The sequence below is a fragment of the Canis aureus genome, chromosome 24 (assembly GCF_053574225.1).
Source record: "Canis aureus isolate CA01 chromosome 24, VMU_Caureus_v.1.0, whole genome shotgun sequence".
NCBI classification, from domain to species: Eukaryota; Metazoa; Chordata; class Mammalia; order Carnivora; family Canidae; genus Canis; species Canis aureus.
In genome coordinates this window covers 34980565-34999812 of record NC_135634.1, presented here as the reverse complement: position 1 = coordinate 34999812, position 19248 = coordinate 34980565, and the positions used below count along the sequence as shown (strand labels likewise).

The following is a 19248-nucleotide window of genomic DNA, read 5'->3' as shown; positions in this document are numbered from 1 at the left end:
TTCCTGGCTCTGATGGCTTGTCATCTGTGTCGTCACCCAGTCTGTCACATCCAAACACTTGGCTGGTTTTTGACAGCTACCTCCATGCCTGAGCAGTTGGGGTACTGATCCCTGGGATAATATCGTTTGGGGTGGCACAGGCTAGTGTGCATGAGACAGGGAAGTGCTACATCACTGAGGCCGGTGGGGGTCAGCCTATGGGAAAGGATGGAGATTCAAACTGCATCTTATCCATTCCTGCCTTCTGGTAAAGCTTGGCCTTCTGTCCAAGAGCCCCCTGGGCTGACCTTCCAGGTTCTTCCTTCCAAGGCAGGTTCTGGAACCAGAATTGTTGCTGTGGCTAGGGGATCATGCTGCACATTGGACATCCTTGGCTGCCAAAAACAAACAAATAAAACAAAAAATACTATCTCAGGTGTTACAGGAATTCTAGGGAATTATTTGATTGTGGCGGGATTTCAGATGATGAGAAGTGTGTGGCATGAGCTATTGATTTAGATTTAGGATTTTTAAAAGATTATGGTAAAATACATGAAAGATTTCCCATCTTGATTTTTTTTTTTTCTTATTTTCACTACGTCTTTAATTTTAATTCCAGCATAGCTAACATACGGTGTTGTTTTAGTTTCAGGCATCCAAGATCATCTTAGCATTTTTAAGTGTGTAGCTCAGTAGTGCTGAGTACATTCACATTGTTGTGCATCTACTCTCCAGAACTTTTTCATCTTCTCAGAGTAAAACTGTCTCCATTAAACAACCACTCCCCATTCCCTCCACCCCCCACAGTCCCTGGCAACCTCATTCCACTTTCTGAGATTGGCTTTTCTAGGTGTCTCATAGAAGTGAAGTCCTACAATATTTGTCTTTTTTGTAACTGGCTTATCACATGATGTCCTCCAGGTTCATCCATGTGGTAGCATGTGTCAGAACTTCCTTCGTTTGTAAGACTGAATAATAATATTGTATGATATACCACGTTCTGTTTATCCATTCACCCACGTATGGACACTTGGGTTGCTTCCACCTCTTGGCTATTGTGAATAATGCTGCTGTGAACATGGGTGTGCAACTATCTCTTTGGGACTCTGCTTTCAATTTTTGGGGGGTTATAAACCAGACGTGGGATTGCTGGATCATATGGTAACTCTGTTTTTAAATTTTTTTTTTTGGTAACCACTGTACTGTTTGCATAGGGGCTGTACCATTTTACATTCCCAGTGACAATACATGAGGTTTCCAATTTCTCCTGTATTTCTTTTTCTCTTTTCTTCCCTTTTCTTCCCTTCTCTTTTCTTCCCTGCCCTTCCCTTCCTTCCCTTCTTTTAAATACAGGTGTTTTAAAGCTGCAGGTAGGCCTGATGTACAGTAATGTAGATATATGGATTTATCTGCCCCCATATATGACACACCCACACATTTGGTTTTTAAAGGATTCTTTATCTAATTCTTATAAATTTAGACTGTATGAGGCCAAAAAGGACCTCCTTAGAGATATCAGTATTAACTCCATTGACCCATTTGACAGATATTTGCAAATTGTAATAGATCTGAGAAGAAAACGGAAGAAATCTCCCATCCTTTCTGGTGTTTACCTGGTGGTAGATATCCATGTTGATGCCCAGCTAGGCTAGATTGCTCCCCAGGGATTTGAGGGCACAACTGGCCTGGAGTCTGGGTCTTCTCAGTCTTGGAACAGGGCTCTGTCCATTCAGTTGTACTCACATTTAGGTGCACATTTTGGGATGATTGCCCCCATTTGGGCAAGTGAGACATCTGTGGCTAGAGACATCTGTGCCCTGCGGCACCATGTGGGTTTATTACCCAGAATCTGAGGGACTTGAGAGCCTGCCCATACCCAGGGTGGGGGGCCCACATCCTTCAGGGTGACCGTAGAGCACAGGATAGGGGGCAGAACCCACAGAGGACTCCCCATACCCAGTTCTGTAGCTCCTCTTGTCCCCATCTGGCTATTTCCCTACAGTTCAGAGAGGAGCCAGTCCTTGAGCATGGGGAGGGCCCTTTCCACAGTGGTGACCTCGAGGGAATGGGCTGCAGTCAGCAGTGTCCGGGAACCTTGGGACTTTAGCACTGGTTAAAGGTTTCTAGAACCTCCCTTGCCGCCCAGCAGCCAGGCCTGGCAAGCAAGCTTCCCAAGGCACAGTCATCCTGGACCGTTTGCGCCAGTGTAAACTGACACTGGTGAATTTTCCCTCTACCTTTCAGGCTACCCAAGTTCCCTTTGTTACATAATCAGGATTAATGTAAGCAGCCAGGTCCATCGATTTAGAAATTGAGAGCCAAGAAAAGCGAATGCAGGAGTGGAGCCGGTGGGAGGGACAGGGGCCCTTGTGGGTGCTGTGGGCATATCCCCTGGCCACACTTTTCTCTTCTGTTAAGAAGCAGCAGAACTACAAGCCGCTCGGGCTGTCGTGAAGGTGGCGCAGGTGGTCTGTGTAGTCTCAGCGCATGGTCATTGTGGGTGGTGGGCTGTTGCTCCCAACCAGGGCTGATCTTGAGGGCATCCTCCCCCGGGAAAATGGGAGTTTTATGAAGGAATTGGAGTAAAAATTACGTCTTCCTAGGAATTTGCTGTTTATCCCCAAAACAAACCAGCAAGCAAAAACCCCACCAACAAAGGAAAGCCACAGCTGTTGTAGGCCAGATCCCAGGCAAAGGGCTTGTCATTCGTTATTTCCTTTAATCCTCATGGAAATGTTAGGAGAGGGAGGGGCTGTTATGATCCCCACTCCCCCCCCCCCACCCCCCATTCACAGATCAGGAAACAGGCTCAGAGAGATCGAATAACTTGCCAGAGGTATAAAGGTGTGAGGAGGAAGCAGCAGAGTGGGGTTTAGACCTAGGTGGCTGGCCTTTGCGGGTCCGGACGTCAGTGCAAGCAGGAAGGCCACCTGCTTTGTCCAGCCTCTTTTTGACCAGAGGGGATGGGGCTTGAGTTTCACTCCTGTCCCTGCCTCTTGAGGTTATAGGAACTAGGGTGCAGAATCCTCAGCACCAGGGCCCCGAGACTGGCAGCTTCCTTCTGGGACCCTGGGGTCTATCGTGTGTGTGGTTTATGGCCTGGCCCCCTCTGTGGTCTGATGTTCAGTTCAAACCTGTCATGAGATCCTTTGTACCAAAGAGCCATTTGTCAGCAAGCGGGAGGAAAAGCCTCCCACCTTCCGGGCAAGATGAAGCTAGTTTTGGTGGTGGTTCTTAATAAGATTTCAAAGCTGTTTTATTAACATAGGTGATGGTTTAGGGAACTGTTTAGGGATGGAGCTGGAGCCCTTACAGAAATAATTAACAGAGATAATACACATTTGTGGAGGCCTCCTGTACTCTGCGAGGTGATCCATGTGCTTGAACGTTTTCTTATGTATCCATTGCAGGAAGCATGTGAGGGAGGGGTTTTCACAGATGAGGGAACCGCAGTTCAGAGAAGTTGAGTAACTTCCTCCAAATGCCTACAGCTGAAAAATGGAATAGGATTTCTGTTGAGAGGTGGCTAAAGACTGGGGACATCTTTGTGTCCTCGGGTCCTAGTCACAGAGTAAGGCCTGGAGTAGAATTTGTAATGGAATGGATGAACTTCAAACCCCAGGGACCATCTGAGCATCAGGCCGGTGGGTGGGCAAACAAGATTTCTTTGAGATTCCACCATTGGGATTTTCAGCAAAAGCTTGAAAGCTGGTCAGCTGGCCAGAGTCTGGGAGTTAGAGCCCTGGCCAGTCCTGGCACAGTGGTGACCAGCTCTGGGAGCTTGGGCTGGTCACATAACTGTTTCCTAATTAGAGAAAACAGTGGAGGTTGGGGGCTAGATGGGTGGTGGAACTCTGAAATCAAGAGAAACCCACGTCGGGCCCCACCCTGCCAAACCATGCCGTCCGAGCTGCCAGGACTGAAGTCGGGAGCAGGGCCCAGATTGTCACGTGGAGATTCAGTGCCCAGAGTTTGTACTTCTGCACTCAGGTAATCCTGGTGCCTTGGGGTGGCTTCATGTGCTCGAAGGGTACTTCCATGTGGATTCTTGCATTAAATTTGTTCTTTGATGTGGCGTTATGATGCTTCAGCGAGTTTGCCTATCTGCGAGGAAAATAAAACACTTTGGAGAATGAGGTGTTTCATTCAGTTCCGCCCCTCGCATCTTGTCCTTACTTGTAGGTGGGACGTTTTTATAAGCCAATGACATAGACGAGGCTGCTGAGTCAGGGGAGGCTCTGGGGAGGCCCGGATCTAGCAGTGAATTAAATTCTTCCCAAAGGAGCCTGAACTCTGGAATATTCAGCTTTAGCCTTTGAATGCTGTAGGAGTGCCAGGCTTTCATCCATCAAGATGCCCCTCCCGCCCACAACTTGGGCGGGCAAATGGCTCAAGCTCTTTTGGAGGAGTGAGAATGGGTTCATATAGAATGAGCCACTATTACCCGGTTCCACTGGGGACCAGTGGCCAGGTGGCCAGCGATGGGGAACAGTGAAGCTATGTGGTCTCCATGTGACTGGGTTCGTGACTCTCTGTAAGTACCCTGCTTGTAGGCTGGACATAGATCCCTCAGGAGCTTTGTGGTCTTAACTGGGGAGGATTTGGGTGACTTTGACAACGTCAGGACTACTCCCTCTTCACAAAGGTCAGGCAATAAGGGGTGGTATACATAGGACTTAGCAGAACACATCAGAGACAGGAAGGTAGCTGGAGATCACCTGTGATCCCTAACTGTCCACCCCCTTACAAGAGGTTGGGTGGCCTCCTGGTTCAGAGCATGGCTCTGGAGCCAGTCTGCCTGGCTTCCAGTCCTCTGTGTACTTTGTGACCCTGGAGCTAGTTGCTTATTCCTTCTCTGCCTCAGTTGACTTGTTTCTAAGATGGGGATAATTAGTCACTAGAATGACTGTTTTATTATTATAATTATTTTGTGAATAGAGGATTGGGGCTCAGAGAAACAAGCTGACTTTCTTAAGGCCACACAGTCCTTAATACTAGATATGGGACTAGAATCCTGGGCCCTGGGCCCTGCTTGTCTTGCCAGAGCCAGACAAGGTGGATAGGAGTGACTGGTGGTTCAGGCTTCCCCTCTCGCATCTCCCAGGGGGATCATAATCCCATCCGTGAACTCCGAGCCCTGTTACCTGGAATCTTGGCGATTTTTGCCATCTGTAAAGTGGCAATCATTTAATCCTTTGGGGCGACCACAAACTGGATGTTCTAAGTGTGTCCTGGGTACATTGGATCCGACCCAGACACAGATTCTTTCATCCCTGCCTGCATCTGCAGGAGAGTTTTCTAGAGAAGGGGAGGAGTGACCAGGTTTAGCTCCCAGGATAAAGGGATGAGGGAATGGTGTCCTTTGAGCCATAGCAGGGCCGTAAGCTGCTCGCTGCCCGTGGCTGTGCGGTGGTGGTGCAGTGGCCTTGCTTGTGGCCACAGCTTTGGAGAGAGCAGAGCGTGGCCGGCCTGCAATGAGCCCAGGGAGGGCTTCTGTTGCCTGGGCCTGATCCCTTCTCCCAGAAGCTGGCGATTTCATCCCATCTGTGTTGCTTACTGTGTGGCTCCGCAGAGCTGCCCTCGAGTGTAATACGTAACCATGGAAAACACTTGACTATAAAGTAAATTCCAGATGCCTGAGCAAGCGGTTCAGGGTCTCCCAAGTCCAGCCCCAACCTGCCTTTCTCTCAGCAAACATTTATTGATTATATAATGCTCAGCCCCTCTCCTGAGTCCAGGACTACCTCTCCACCGCACCTTACCCCTGCCTTTCCCTTTAAACATCCCCTTTGGCCATACCTTCTGCTGGTTCCCAGACCCACCTGCACACTCCCCTCCCCCTAGCAGAATCAGTCACTTCCTCTCCCTCCCGTTTGCTTTTTTTTTTTTTTTTCAATCACAGTAACACAGGCCCGAAGTCAAAAAATCAAATCGGATGGAAAGGATTGCAAAGACAGTTCCATTTCTTAGCAATCGCAATACTGTTCCTCTTTCGAGCTCAAGTGGCCCCTCTTCTGCCACCCTTTTCTGGGTTGGATGTGATCTGGGGTCTGACTCCTCCCGCTGTGGCCTGTTCCTAGGAAAAGTGATATTTGGTACTGTGGCTTCTCCCCTGGGAGGCCGAGAGGCTTGGTTTTGGTGGAATTTTTATTTCCTACTAAATACGTAGTCATTTTTTTTTTTAAAGATTTTATTTATTTACTCATGAGAGACTGAGAGAGAGAGAGGCAGAGACACAGGCAGAGGGAGAAGTAGGCTTCATGCAGGGAGTCCGATGTGTGACTCGATCCCAGGGCTCCAGGATCACACCCTGGGCTGAAGGCGGCGCTAAACTGCTGAGCCATCTGGGCTGCCCCGTAGTCATTTTATCCTTAGAAAAAGCAGTGCCCTGAAAGCATACTCATCCTGGGCCCTGAAGGTTTCGGGATTCTTTCTGGAATGTGGGAGTGAGAGATGGCCCAACCACTTCACCGCAGGCTAGGCCCCACGCTTCAGAGGCAGCCGGTAACCAGGAGCCCGCTGGACTGTGGCTGGTCCATTCAGAAGGACAGAGGTGACAGTTCTGAAAGTCGCACCTCCTGTGGGACATAAGTGGAAGAGCAGCCTTGCTGGTTTGCTGAGCTTCCCTCCCCTGAGCATCAGGGTGACCTGGAATAGTGACCTGGAACAGAGGAGAGTCTGGCCCTTCTGATAGGTGAGGCAGGGAAATAGATGCAGGCACAATTTAGCTGCGGTATGACCCTGCCAGCTCTCTGATTTGGTTTCTCTGTTTTGCCTTGGCACAGCCCTTCTGACTGTATAATGCACCTGCCTTTTGTTTGCTCTGAATGAGTCGTTCTTACCGGGGGCTTTCAGAACATACAGTTCAGGGTCTCCCAAGTCCAGCCCCAACCTGCCTTTCTCTGAGCAAACATTTATTGATTATATAATGCTCAGCCCCTCTCCTGAAGCCACCACACACCTCATTCTCCTGCCTCATGCCCCCCTTTTATTTGGGGCTGGTGCTGGGGAGGCATAGACTTTTAAGGAGTCATTTTCCTCTTGCTGGCTCCCAAACTTTAAGAGGATCAACGTTTCCTTGTGATGAAAAAAGAGAGACCAAGTATATTCTCTTTACATACATACTTTGGCCAATTTGGGAGATTTGAAAAGACATGATTTGGAATTCTGACCTTGAGAATAAACTTCGAAGTGCTTCTGCTTGCCGTGAATAGTGGGTTCTCCTTAAAGCATTTCCTGCAGTGCTCTGTTCCTGGTTAATGTGTGTGTGGTGGGGAGGCAGATGATGATGCAGGGCAGCATCCTCATGCTTCACTTTTGATGGCTTCTACAGGTATTTTCAAAGGGCCAGGGTGTGATTGTCCATCTTCTGTATCACACATAGTAAGGGCGAGATTGCAGGTTGGGGTGCAGATTCTGAGTTGGGATGCTGGCAGTCTTGAGCTCTAGAGTGCCGAAGGTGTGACTGTGTGTGTGGGGTTCTCCTGGACGTGGTTAGGGTTGCTTCTCTGTTGTGCATGCCTCCTAAGGATCTGGAAGGCTAGGATAGTCCTTTCTAAGCCCTTGATGAGGTCCATAGCTTCATTCTGGAACATGGTTCTTTCCTCACAGCACTGTGCCAAAAAGCCTTTCTTTCCTGACTGCCTGCTGGAGCCCATGCAACTCTGTGTCAGCAAGCGACACCCACGTGGGAACAGACTCCTTGGCTTGCCTCTGTCTGCCCTTCGTGGTTGTGGGTGGGAACTGGAGTGTCAGCAGCAGGCCCCAGTGCCATGGACGCACCGTGCCACGGAAGGGGTGTGGGTGGAAGTGGGAGAGCTTTGGGCCACAGGGCTGGAGAGTGAGGCTGTGTGCCCATGGGTGGCTGGCCATGGGGCTTGGAAAATTGGGAGGTGGCTGGGGTTGGGACCTGCAGTCTGGCTTGGGCTGTAGTTCCACTTCATGACTGTCAGTGCCACTTGGGAACAGTTAGCAGATGGGATAGAATTAAACTTACCGATTTGACTTTGATTCTGCAACGGACACTGGGCGGCAGACACTAATGCTGTTTGGTATCTTCCTAGCACCCTGTGGGTGCCTGAACTGAATTTCCTTTCTCTGGGAGCAAGCCTGGAACAGCAGAGACTCCTCGGTAGCCTTTTAGGGCCTAGTCCCCATCCCTTGGTGGGATGTTTGTTCACACCCTGAACTGGGAGCCCCACTCATACCCATTCCTGGCCCTGCCTCAGAGTAGGAGCTTGGCAGCTGCTTTTGAATGGATGAATGGGTAGATTTCTCATTATCTCCCGGTCTTGAAAGTGCACATGTTTTTAACACAGGACGTTTTTAAGAAATACCAAGAAAGGAGGACTTGGAATCTGGGCCAGGTGGGAGGACAGTTGCCCAGTGGTGCTGTAGGTCCTTGGGTTGGGCAGGATACTGGAGTGGAGGCAGAGATCTTCACACCAGGCTCAGCTTGCTCTCTCCCTTTGCTTTTCTTGCTGGGCAGTTTCCTACCTGAAAAGGCAGGTGCTGAGCTACATGTGTCCTCTGCCTGGGGCCCTTGCAGCTCCTGTCATTCGATCCTGCGAGCTCACCTGAGGCAGAGCACACATTTTCCACTTCTGTGCGCCCTCTCCTCCTCTCAAGAGGAGAGCAAGACAAGGCAGGCTCATCCTGATTTGTCTTCTTAGGGGGAAGTTTGGGCCAAGGGGCTTGCCCCTCACTCCAGGCTGGCCTTGCTAGCAGCTTATGGAGCCCGTTTCATGCGAGTACAGAGTTGGTCTCATTGGTGGAGCCCTGCTGTAGAATTGCCCTTCTAGAGCCGGAGGAGACTTGCTCAGTCACACAGTGAGTGAGAAGAGCCAGGCCTGAGACCCAGGTCTCCTGATTTCTGGGCCGGGGCGCTGGAGTAACACGGCCCAGAGGCTCCTCCTGCACATTTGCCCAGCTGCTTCTTGGGCCTGCCTTCCAGGCTGCTCCTGCCAGCTGCTCTGTGCCCAGGCTGCCTGGGAAGGGGGTGAAGAGGGGGGCATTGGGATCCGGGGGGCCGGATCCTGCTGACACCCGAAGCTGCTCCCTGTGTTTCCTGCTCCCAGGCCCAGCTGTTTTCTCAAAGTGTGTTCTGCGAGGCGGAACTGGTTATTCGGTGAGACAAGGTTTCTGTTGCCCAAGACAGACGCATGTAAAAAGTGCCTTGTTAAGCAAAATTCACTGGCCACTTTCCTGAAGGACTTCCCAGAGCCTTGAATGTGCTACCGAGCCTTCCGAAGTTCCCAGAATGCAGAATGAACATGTGAAGGATGGGAATTTATCATAAAGAAAGGGTGAGCAGCTAGGCCTGAGCAGGAACTGAAACCCAGGACAGGATAGGCAGTTTGTGAAATTCTCCGTCTCTGTCTTTTCGGTTTGTTTTGGTTATGATTTTTAATCTCTGCCCTTTCTCTGTGTCTTTTTCCTTCTGTCCCCTGTCACACCCGGGCTTTTTAAACAAATTGTGGTAAAATACACATAACTTGGAACGTGTCATCCTAACCACGTTCAAGTGCACGGTTCGGAGGCATTAAGTACATTGGCAGAACTGTACATCTTGCAGAAACGAAACTCTGTGCCCGGGGAGCAGCCCCGTTCCCCTCCCCCAACCCCTGGCAGCCCCATTCTACTTTCTGTTTCTGTGGTTTTGGCGGCTCCAGGTACCTCATGTTATGTGGAATTGCACAATATCTGTTTGCGGGTGTGTGTCACAGGCTTATTTCACTCACCATCATGTTCTGAGGTTCACCCAAGCTATAGCCTGGGCCAGAACATCCTTCCTTTTCAAGACTGAGTAGTGTTCCATTGTCTGTATGGATCCCTTTCGGTTTATGCATTCATCCATCGAGGGAAGGGCCGCTTGGGTTGTCTCCACTCACCCCCAGCTTCTTCTCGGTTCCACAAGTCACTTAAAAAATGCCTGGCCCTCAGTTGTACATTTTCCAAGTAGAGTCACTGAGAAAGAAAGAAAGAAAGAAAGAAAGAAAGAAAGAAAGAAAGAAAGAAAGAAAGAAAGAAAGAAAGAAAGAAAGAAGGGAGGGAGGGAGGGAGGGAGGGAAGGAAGGAAGGAAGGAAGGAAGGAAGGAAGGAAGGAAGGAAAGAAAAGAAAAGAAAAGAAAAGAAAAGAAAGAAAAGAAAGGAAGGGAAGGAAAGAAAGGAAAGATGCTGAACTGGGGGGCTCCCCTGCTGCGGCCACTCCTGTGGCCACTCCTGAGCCACCTTGGCTTCTCTCGGCCTCCCTCCTGGGAGAGCTCCGGCGACCACGCTGGTGCAGATGGCCACCCTCGGAGATCCTCTGTGCCACATGGACGGAGAGTCTCTGTCATTCTCCCCTCATCTCCCATGTTCCCTGCTATTTATTTCCCCATCAACTTTTCCTTTCTGCATCCAGGTGCCCGATGGAGGGTAGGTGAACTCTGAGAGCAGATTGAAAAATGTAGGTGGCACTAAAGGGGCTCCAGCTCTGAACTTGGCCACTGTGGCCACGGTGGGCCTGAGGGACCTTGACTGGATCCTCCCCCTGTTCAGGGGCCACTTGCCTCCATCCCAAGCTTGTGTCACTAAACGTGGCCTCCTTTGAGGAGACCCTCAGAAGTCTACTGGACACAGAAGTCTACTGAGTGTGCAGAGACACCCAGTTATCTTTTTCTTGTTCACAGGGTGTGGTGCATTTTGGTTCAGTAAAATTTACTCTAGCTGCCTCCCCCCTATTTATTTTATCTTATTTTTTTAAAGATTTTATTTATTCATGAGAGACACACAGAGAGAGGCAGAAACACAGGTAGAGGGAGAAGCAGGCTCCCTGCCTGATGCAGGACTCAATCCCAGGACCCGGGATCACGTCCTGAGCCAAAGGCAGACGCTCAGCCCACTGAGCCACCCAGACGTCCCATCACCCCTAATTTAAAAAGAGAGAGATGAGACATCAATCCCAAATTTCCCTTCTGAGTCCACGAGAGCTGGCCAGTGTGAGCAGCTTTGTCAGGGAGAAGCCTTCTTGACACTATATAAAGGGTGAGTGGGAGAAAAGATGGGCATTGTTGCCTGCCTCCTCCTCCAGGCCTTTCCCACGGTTACCTCACTCCGGTTTCTGACAGCTGGGGATCATTCCACACCCCAACCTTGAGGAACCAGCCCGAGGTCCCAGAGCTGGAGTCAGACCGACAAGGTCGGACTGGCTGGCTCTAAGGCTTCCTGCCTCTGCCCCCCGCTCTGTCCACACTGTGTCCCCCACCTTTCCCCCTTACTTAACCCAGGTGTGTCCCTTTCTGCCAAGGCTGGATACAGAATGTTACTGGAAAGTGCTAGGGCCGAACGGGTCCTTTATTTAGGAGTTCTCCACACTGATGATTAGAATCATCTAGGGAATTAAAAAAAGTTTTGAATCCACATGTGTTGGAGTGGTGCCTGGAAGGACATTTTTAAACATTTCCCTGTAATTCTGGTCATCAGCCACTGTTGCGATCCTCTCCTTCATTTTCCATTTGAGGATATGGAGGACCAGAGAGATGACATGCCATAGCCAAGGCCACTTGGCCCTGTTGGAGCTGGTGTCAGGTCCAGAATCCAACCTCTCCACTCTTCATTCCAGGTCTATGTGTTTTCTTACACTGCCACCCCTGCTTGTAAGGGTTCCTACTCCCTAGGACCCGAGGGAGGCCTTCATCACCACTGCTCTTGCTGCCCCAGGCCAGAAACGGGGTGTGGGTGGTGGAGAAGGCAGCCAGCTTCTGCATTCCATCCCCAGGGGCTTCTCCTCTGAGAACAGGACTGCCAGGAGCTGCCCTTTATTGACAGGCCCCAGGGACAGGCTGCCTCTGGACTGCTTGTGGCTCAGCAGATCACAGTTGGTCTTGGGAAATGCAGTAAAACGGGAACTTTTTTTTTTTTTTTTTAATCAATAGGGAAGGAGTGGTGGGAGGAGCAGGTAACTCCAGAAAATCTACTCATCATATTTTAGGGGGGAAGTGAAATAAGAGAGTACCCCATGACCCCAGTTGGTACTATACGTTGCACACATTTGTTTGTTCATCCATTCGTTCAACAAATATTTATTGGACTCCCTGGGTGAGCTAGACACTGTAATAGACGTCGAAGATATACTGTAAATAAGACACATGCAGCCCCTTGCCCCCATGGAGCTTAGACCTCTGCAGGGTTAGATGACTAGAACCACATCCTTTATTGTTATTAACAGTAATGATGGTCATAGACATTTAATTTTCTCAACCATTCTGTCACCAGAGGAAATGAAAGTAGGAAGAGTGTAAGATCCTGTCTTGCCCAGGGTCACAGCATAAATGATGGGACCTGGTTCATCCCCATTCGCCCTATGCCGCCTCCTGCCTTATGCTCCTGCTTTTTATCAGGGGAAATTATAGGAAAAGGGCAGGGGAATACAAAGCTTTCTTTGCTCTAAAATATGAGCAATCTAAGTGTCTTTGAGAATTTAGTGCCGTAGGTAGCCACAGCTGTCCTGAAGAAGTAGGTGTGCCTCTTCCAAAGTGGGCACTTTGCACTTCCCATACTTCATTTGCCCCGGCCAGCAGGACACTTGGAGCAAAGTCAGGTGTCCTCTAGGTTGACCGTTTCACTTCTCCTTTGCTTATAATGTATCCTCCATTACTAAGCTACGTTGAATACATTGGAAACATGTTAGAATAGAAAACACTTCAACCAAAGGTACAGTGACCCTGACCCCCATCCATTCCTGCCCTGCACTCCCCGAGAAGTGTGTGTCAGGTGTGCCAGGCAGCTACCTCGGGCTGGACCAGGGGGCGTTTTCACCAGTCTGTGGTAGAAAAGAAGGCCTAAAGTGGTGAGTTTTGGTTTTTTGTTTTTTTCTTTTTCAAGAGAGAGAGACTTGTGGGGAGGGGCAGAGGGAGAGGGATAAGCAAGCTCCATGCCCAGCACAGAGCCCACGTGGGGCTCACAACCCTGAGATCGTTACCTTAGCTGAAATCGAGTAGGACGCTTAGCCAACTAAGCCATGTGCCAACTAAGCCAGGTGCCCCAAGTGGTAAGTTTTTAATAAAGCTAAATTTAATTTACAGAATACTTTTATAATCAGAGGGAGTCTTTGCTTTTTTTTATTTTTTTTAAACATTAAAAATGTCCTTTCATAGAAAATGGTTGTAATGGAGGACATTGGTGATTGGTTGCTCATGTTGTTACTGTTTTATGCTTTCTTGGCAAAATGAAAAGTTGCCAGTGATGTGCCCATTTTCTTTGTGGTTTTTGTTAGCTGGTGAAATCGGAAAATTGACCATTAACTTTAAAAATTTATTTATTTTTTAAAATTCAGGTGTAGGGATCCCTGGGTGGCGCAGCGGTTTGGCGCCTGCCTTTGGCCCAGGGCGTGATCCTGGAGACCTGGGATCGAATCCCATGTCGGGCTCCCGGTGCATGGAGCCTGCTTCTCCCTCTGCCTATGTCTCTGCCTCTCTCTCTCTCTCTCTCTCTGTGTGACTATCATAAATAAATAAAAATTTAAAAAAAATAAAACTCAGGTGTAGTTAACATACAGTGTCATATTAGCTTCAAGAGTGCAGTGTAGTGGGCAGCCTGGGTGGCTCAGTGGTTTTTGCGCAGGCTTCAGTCCAGGGCGTGATTCTGGAGACCCAGGATCGAGTCCCACGTCGGGCTCCCTGCATGGAGCCTGCTTCTCCCTCTGCCTATGCCTCTGCCTCTCTCTCTGTGTCTCTCATGAATAAATAAATAAAATCTTAAAAAAAAAAACAAAAAACGAGTACCATGTAGTGATTCAGCACTTCCGTATGTTACTCAGTGCTCATCACCGTAAGTGGACTCTTAATCCCCATCACCTAGTTCACCCATCCTCCCACCCCCCTCCCCTCTGGCAAACACCAGTTTGTTTTCTGTAGTTAAGAGTCTGTTTTTTTCTTTGCTGTTTGTCCCTTTTTTTTTCTCTGTTTGTTCATTTGTTTCTTAAATTCCACAGATGAGTGTTAATTTAGATCATTGGTTTTCACCCAGTTCCTCTGAGCCCTAGAATTACCGAGGGGATGGATGTCTCTGCCTCAGAGTGAGGAGAGAGCCGGGGGCCCTTCCCCCATTCCCAGCTGGAGAAATTCTTCTTCCATTTTGTATATTAGTTTTGGGTATGATTTTTGTTTGGTGGTGAAAGGATATCCCCGCCAACAGCCCTCCCTTCTGGGCTGTGCATGTGTTGAGGGGAGCCGAGGAAGGCATGCTGTTGCTTTTGCAGGACAGAACCAGGGTGGGTCTTTCACCTGGCAGACATTATCTCCTGTACCAGTCAGGGTTCTCCAGAGGCCAAACCAGGTGAGAGAGAGAGAGAGAGCGAGAGAGAGAGAGAGAGAATGTGTGTGCGTGTGTATGCAGATCCACTATACTACACAGGGTAATTTGTTTTACTCAAAGTCTAATGTAGTGATTGATTGATTGATTGATTTTTAAAGATTTTATTTATTCATGAGCGACACACAGAGAGAGAGAGGCAGAGACACAGGCAGAGCGAGAAGCAGGCTCCATGCAGGGAGCCCGATGTGGGACTCGACCCCGGGACTCTAGGATCACGCCCTGCAGAAGGCAGGCACTAAACCACTGAGCCACCCAGGGATCCTAATCTAATGATTTAAATGTTGATCTCATCTAAAGAAATTCCTCCACAGAACATCTAGATTAGTGTGTGGCCATAGTTGGAGCCATTGTAAGTACCATGGTCTTGCCATGTTGACTCGTAGATGAACTGTCACACCTACTTCAGTGCCCTGGTAGTCTGATAGGGATAACAGAGGTGGGGAAAGCCAAGCTTCTGTCTCAAGCAGGCTGCACACAGGAACAAATTAAGAACAAGACCGTTTGTATTTAAAAGTGCTAACTTCTGGGAAGCCCTGGTGGCCCAGCGGTTTAGTGCCGCCTTCAGCCCAGGGTGTGATACTGGAGGCCCAGGATCGAGTCCCATGTCGGGCTCTCTGCATGGAGCCTGCTTCTCCCTCTGCCTGTGTCTCTGCCTCCCTCTGTGTGTGAATGAATTTATTCTCATGAATAAATAAATAAAATAAAAAAATAAAATATTTTTTAAAAAATATAAGTGCTAACTTCTAAAGGCACAATGTAAAATATAGAGGAGATGTGAGATGAGGCCTGGAGGACCTTCGGGAGATGCCCAGTTGGGGCTGAACAAGAGCATTCAGAACTTTCAGATAAGTGAGGACACAGACTTTAGGACCAGAAGTGGAACCATAGGATAAGAATACTTACATGTGGGAGCACCTGGGTGGCCCAGCGGTTGAGCATCTGCTTTTGGCTCAGGTCGTGATCCTGGGGTCCTGGGATCGAGTCCCACGTCGGGCTCCCTGCATGGAGCCTGCTTCTCCCTCTGCCTGTGTCTCTGCCTCTCTCTGTGTGTGTCTCTTATGAATAAATAAACTGTTTTTTTAAAAAAGAATACTTACATGTGACTAGGTCTCTGAGTTTATTAAGGAATTCTTATGCATTGTTTCATTTGATGTTTGTGGCAATCCTGTTTTTTTAATTGGGGGTCCTGAGGTCCAGAGAGATTAAGGGATCAGGAGTCACACAGCTTGCCAGTGGCAGGGTACATATTCCTTTTTTTTCTTTTTTTTAGATTTTAGATTTTATTTACTTATTCATGAGAGAGGGAGAGAAGCAGAGACACAGGCAGAGGGAGAAGCAGGCCCCATGCAGGAAGTCCGATGGGGACTTGATCTCGGGACCCCGGGATCATGGCCTGAGCCAAAGGCAGACGCTCAACCTCTGAGCCACCCAGGTGTCCCCAGGGTACCTATTCCTATCCCAAATCTGCCCCCCACCTGTTCCCCCTCTCCTGGCTGTAATGAAATCCATGGGAATGTGTGTCTGTGAGGGAGGGAGTCCTCCAGGAAGGAGGGAAGAAATGTTTTCTTCACCGAGGAATCCTGTGAAACCGACAATGGACAGCTCTCTCTCCCCCTGCCCCAGGTCTCCTTTTTCCTATCATCCTTGTTAACATCCACTGTTTTGTCTTCTTGCCCATCCCCAGACACGAATGCAGAGTTTGAATCCGGATCCCAAAGCGCAGTACACAAGCGTCTATGGAGCCCTCAAGAAAATCATTCGGACTGAAGGCTTCTGGAGGCCCCTGCGAGGCCTCAACGTGATGATGATGGGCGCAGGGCCGGCCCACGCCATGTACTTTGCCTGCTATGAAAACATGAAAAGGACTTTAAATGCCGTTCTCCACCACCAAGGAAACAGCCACCTAGCCAACGGTATTTTGAAAGCGTTTGTCTGGAGTTAGAGAGCTCTCTCCTTCAACAGACCCTTCCCCGGGGTTCTCCTCCCCGTGACCCAGCAGCCTGACGCCTCATCTCCGCCGCGCTTGCTTATGAATAAAGGACTCTAGAGTCGTGTGTGCACACACACCCAGACACACGCACGCACACACACACAGGCTTTTTCTGTTTCCCCTTCTTCGCTTTCTAAAGCCTGGGGGAAGTCGGTGACAGAGGTGTTTCAGTTTGCATTGTTGCGTGGGTTTTTCATTTTTTTTTCTTTTTAAGACATTGAAAAGCAGTTAATGATCAGATCTAGGAAAAAAAAAAAAAAACCCTGAATAGAAACAAAACTTTTCAATGCTGGATTCAAAAAAAAAAAGTTATCTGGACAGCTTCTTTGAGACTATTTAAAAACTGGTTCAACAGGTCCCTGCAACGTCAAGATCTAACTAAGCTTTAAAAGGTCAAGAAGTTTTATGGCTGACAAAGGATTTGCTGCAGCGCAGGCCACCTTTCCCGTCTTAAGCCTCTGGGGATTTGGGGATTTCGACCCCATTCTCTTCTGTTGGTCTCTGGTCGAGGTTGCACATCTCTGCGAGCCCTGCGAGCAAGGGCTGGAGTGGTTTTCCTTTGTCGTTTTGAGGGAGCAGCGGGAGGGGGCTTGGGTCAGCAGGCGGCTCAGTGGTAGCTGCTCCTTCCCCCTCCTGTGGGTTTTGCTTTTGTTGGTTTTTCTTTGGGTATGGAAGGGGACTACGAAGAGCAGCGTAAGGTATCTTTATTTTAACAAAACTAATTTTTCAGCAACGAAGAGGTAGAGTGACCAGCGACAGCTTCCCCCCATTCTTTTTGTCCCACTAAGAGAGAACCCCAAAGCATCCCTTCCATCAGCAAACCCTGGTAATAATAACTACCTGGCTGGTTTGCAGACATTTATTTTGCTTTTTAAAAACAAAACAAAACCGGGTCCCTGGTTGCATTTATCAAGACAGCCCCAAAGGTCACACTCTGATGCTGTTCCCTGAGTGCGTGGCCTCGGGGCTTGCCTTTTGCTGAAACTGCCTCGTGTCATGGTTTAGTCCTGGGTCACTGAACCCCCTGTAGGCGGTTGGATGGAACACAGTTCTGCCCAGCGCTGTTACTGCTTTGCTGTGATGTATGCTGTGGTTGCACTTTGACCTTTCTGGTAGTAATTGTAAGTGTGTGTGGAGGGGGACGGGGGCTTTATATGCATTTCTGAAGCGTTATCCTGCTGTTGCTCATTCCTTCCCCCTTCTGGTGCTAATCTTAATTGCTGAGCAGTGTCACCTGTCTAGGGAGGAAACCCAAAGCCAAAAGCCAGATTCCAGGCCTGAATTAGACTTTTAAAGTTCCTGGTTCTTGAAGCCAGGCGAGATGAGAGCCTGAGATGGGGTCTGCCGTCTGAGACAAGTCACAGCTTTGCAGACCAACCCTGGAAACCTGCCGTATGCAGAGCTTCCTGACGTGTGCTTCCCTTGCCTGTTTTCTTGAAAATGCCTGGATTTTATTAAGGGTTTTTTTCTTTTTGAATTTCTTTTTGTCCTCCCCTCTTAGCTGTGTATATAATCGCATCCCCTTTGCTTGCCCCAGCTTGAGGGCAGATAAATTAATCTGTAGACAAAGGTGAGGGGACAGGAGAGAATTAAAACCTGGGCAGTTGTCCACTGGGAAGAGCCACAAGGTGTGGCTCCTGGGTACCATCTGATGTCAGCGGGTCTAGCCTTGCCTGGCAGTGACTACAGATCTGCAAGATGAAAATATGGCTCATGGCATCTGTGTTATCGTTCCCATTTTCCCCAACAGTTCAATCATCACTTTACGTTTTGAGGAGTCAGTGCTCACCTGGGTGCAGCTGATCATAGATTTTGCTTCTTAGAAAGCTCTCCTACAGCGTTCCGTCTGATTTTAGGTTCCAGGAACTTCCTCAGAACGCCTGGTCCCAGAGGGTAATTTTCTGAAGTTTGTTTTGCAGGGATAGCTGGGAGTATGGCCACCCTGCTCCACGATGCGGTAATGAATCCAGCAGAAGGTAATGCTTTATGGTCCCAGGGAATGGCAGGAGGGGATGTGCAAAGGGGCAGGAAAAACTGTGGTGGTGGGGACAGAAGGTCGGGCCAGGGGACTTCCAGTCAGGATAAGCAGAATTCTTTACCACGTTAGCAAAGGCCTTGAAAAGGGACTGAGCATTTGAGCTTATGGTGTAGGTCCTGATCCCTTGAACAGAGAGTGGGACTATGATCCGGGGAGACCAACAGCGTTAGCATCTCCTCGGAGCACCTCCTGGGAGCACGTTAGGAATGCTAATTCTAGTCCCACCCCAGACCTGCTAAATCAGAATCTCTGGGAGTAGAGACAGGGAGTCTGTTTTAACAAGCTCCCTTGGCTAGTCTTTGGCACTCCTCTAAAACCTGTGTGTACATGTAATGTACGTATACACACAGACACACACACACACACACACACACACACACCCCCTCTGACCCTTGTTAACCTTTATCAATCCTAGACAAATTTAGGGGGAAGCCGTCAAAGGCCATTCATTAGGGCTTGGGTTCAATTTGCTTTTTTAAAAGAAATCTGAAATTCTGACCATTTCTAACCTACACAGTTGTAGAGAGAAGAGTGTCAGGAATGCCCACGTGTGCCTTACTCTCCTCATGAATTAACCTTTGGCCGTCCCTGTCGTAGCCAACTCCTCCCACGTTACTTTTTATTTTATTTTTTATTTTGATTTTTGGGAGCACCGGGAAACAGTTGTCAGCTGTGCAGACTGGAGTCCTTAGCCGACTCGTGTCCTCACAGTGAGGGGCTTCAGTGGGGCCTTGTCCTGGGCATCCCCTCCGCAGAGTTATTCCCTGTGTGCCATGCATATGACTGTCCTCCTTTGTCCCCATCTGAAAATGGTCCCTTGCCAGAAGGGAAAATTCAAGGTAGAACATCAACATTTCAAGTCTTGTGTTAGGAGTTTTTGTCTTTT

The 19248-nt window shown here is 48.9% G+C and overlaps 1 protein-coding gene across 7 annotated transcripts in view; it reads left to right on the top strand.

Annotated features, from left to right (window-relative positions):
- SLC25A37 (solute carrier family 25 member 37) overlaps positions 1-19248 on the top strand; it is a 42772-nt gene that overhangs the window by 18982 nt on the left and 4542 nt on the right. For 4 of the 7 annotated variants that reach the window (XM_077868820.1, XM_077868823.1, XM_077868822.1 and 1 more), the window contains 2 exons: positions 16019-16247; positions 18244-18300. In XM_077868820.1, coding sequence (XP_077724946.1) covers positions 16019-16247; positions 18244-18300 — 286 coding nt within the window. Of the gene's footprint in view, positions 1-16018; positions 16248-16279; positions 17446-18243; positions 18301-19248 lie in introns of those variants that run through there. The other 3 variants (XM_077868825.1, XM_077868827.1, XM_077868824.1) reach the window with 3 other exon arrangements.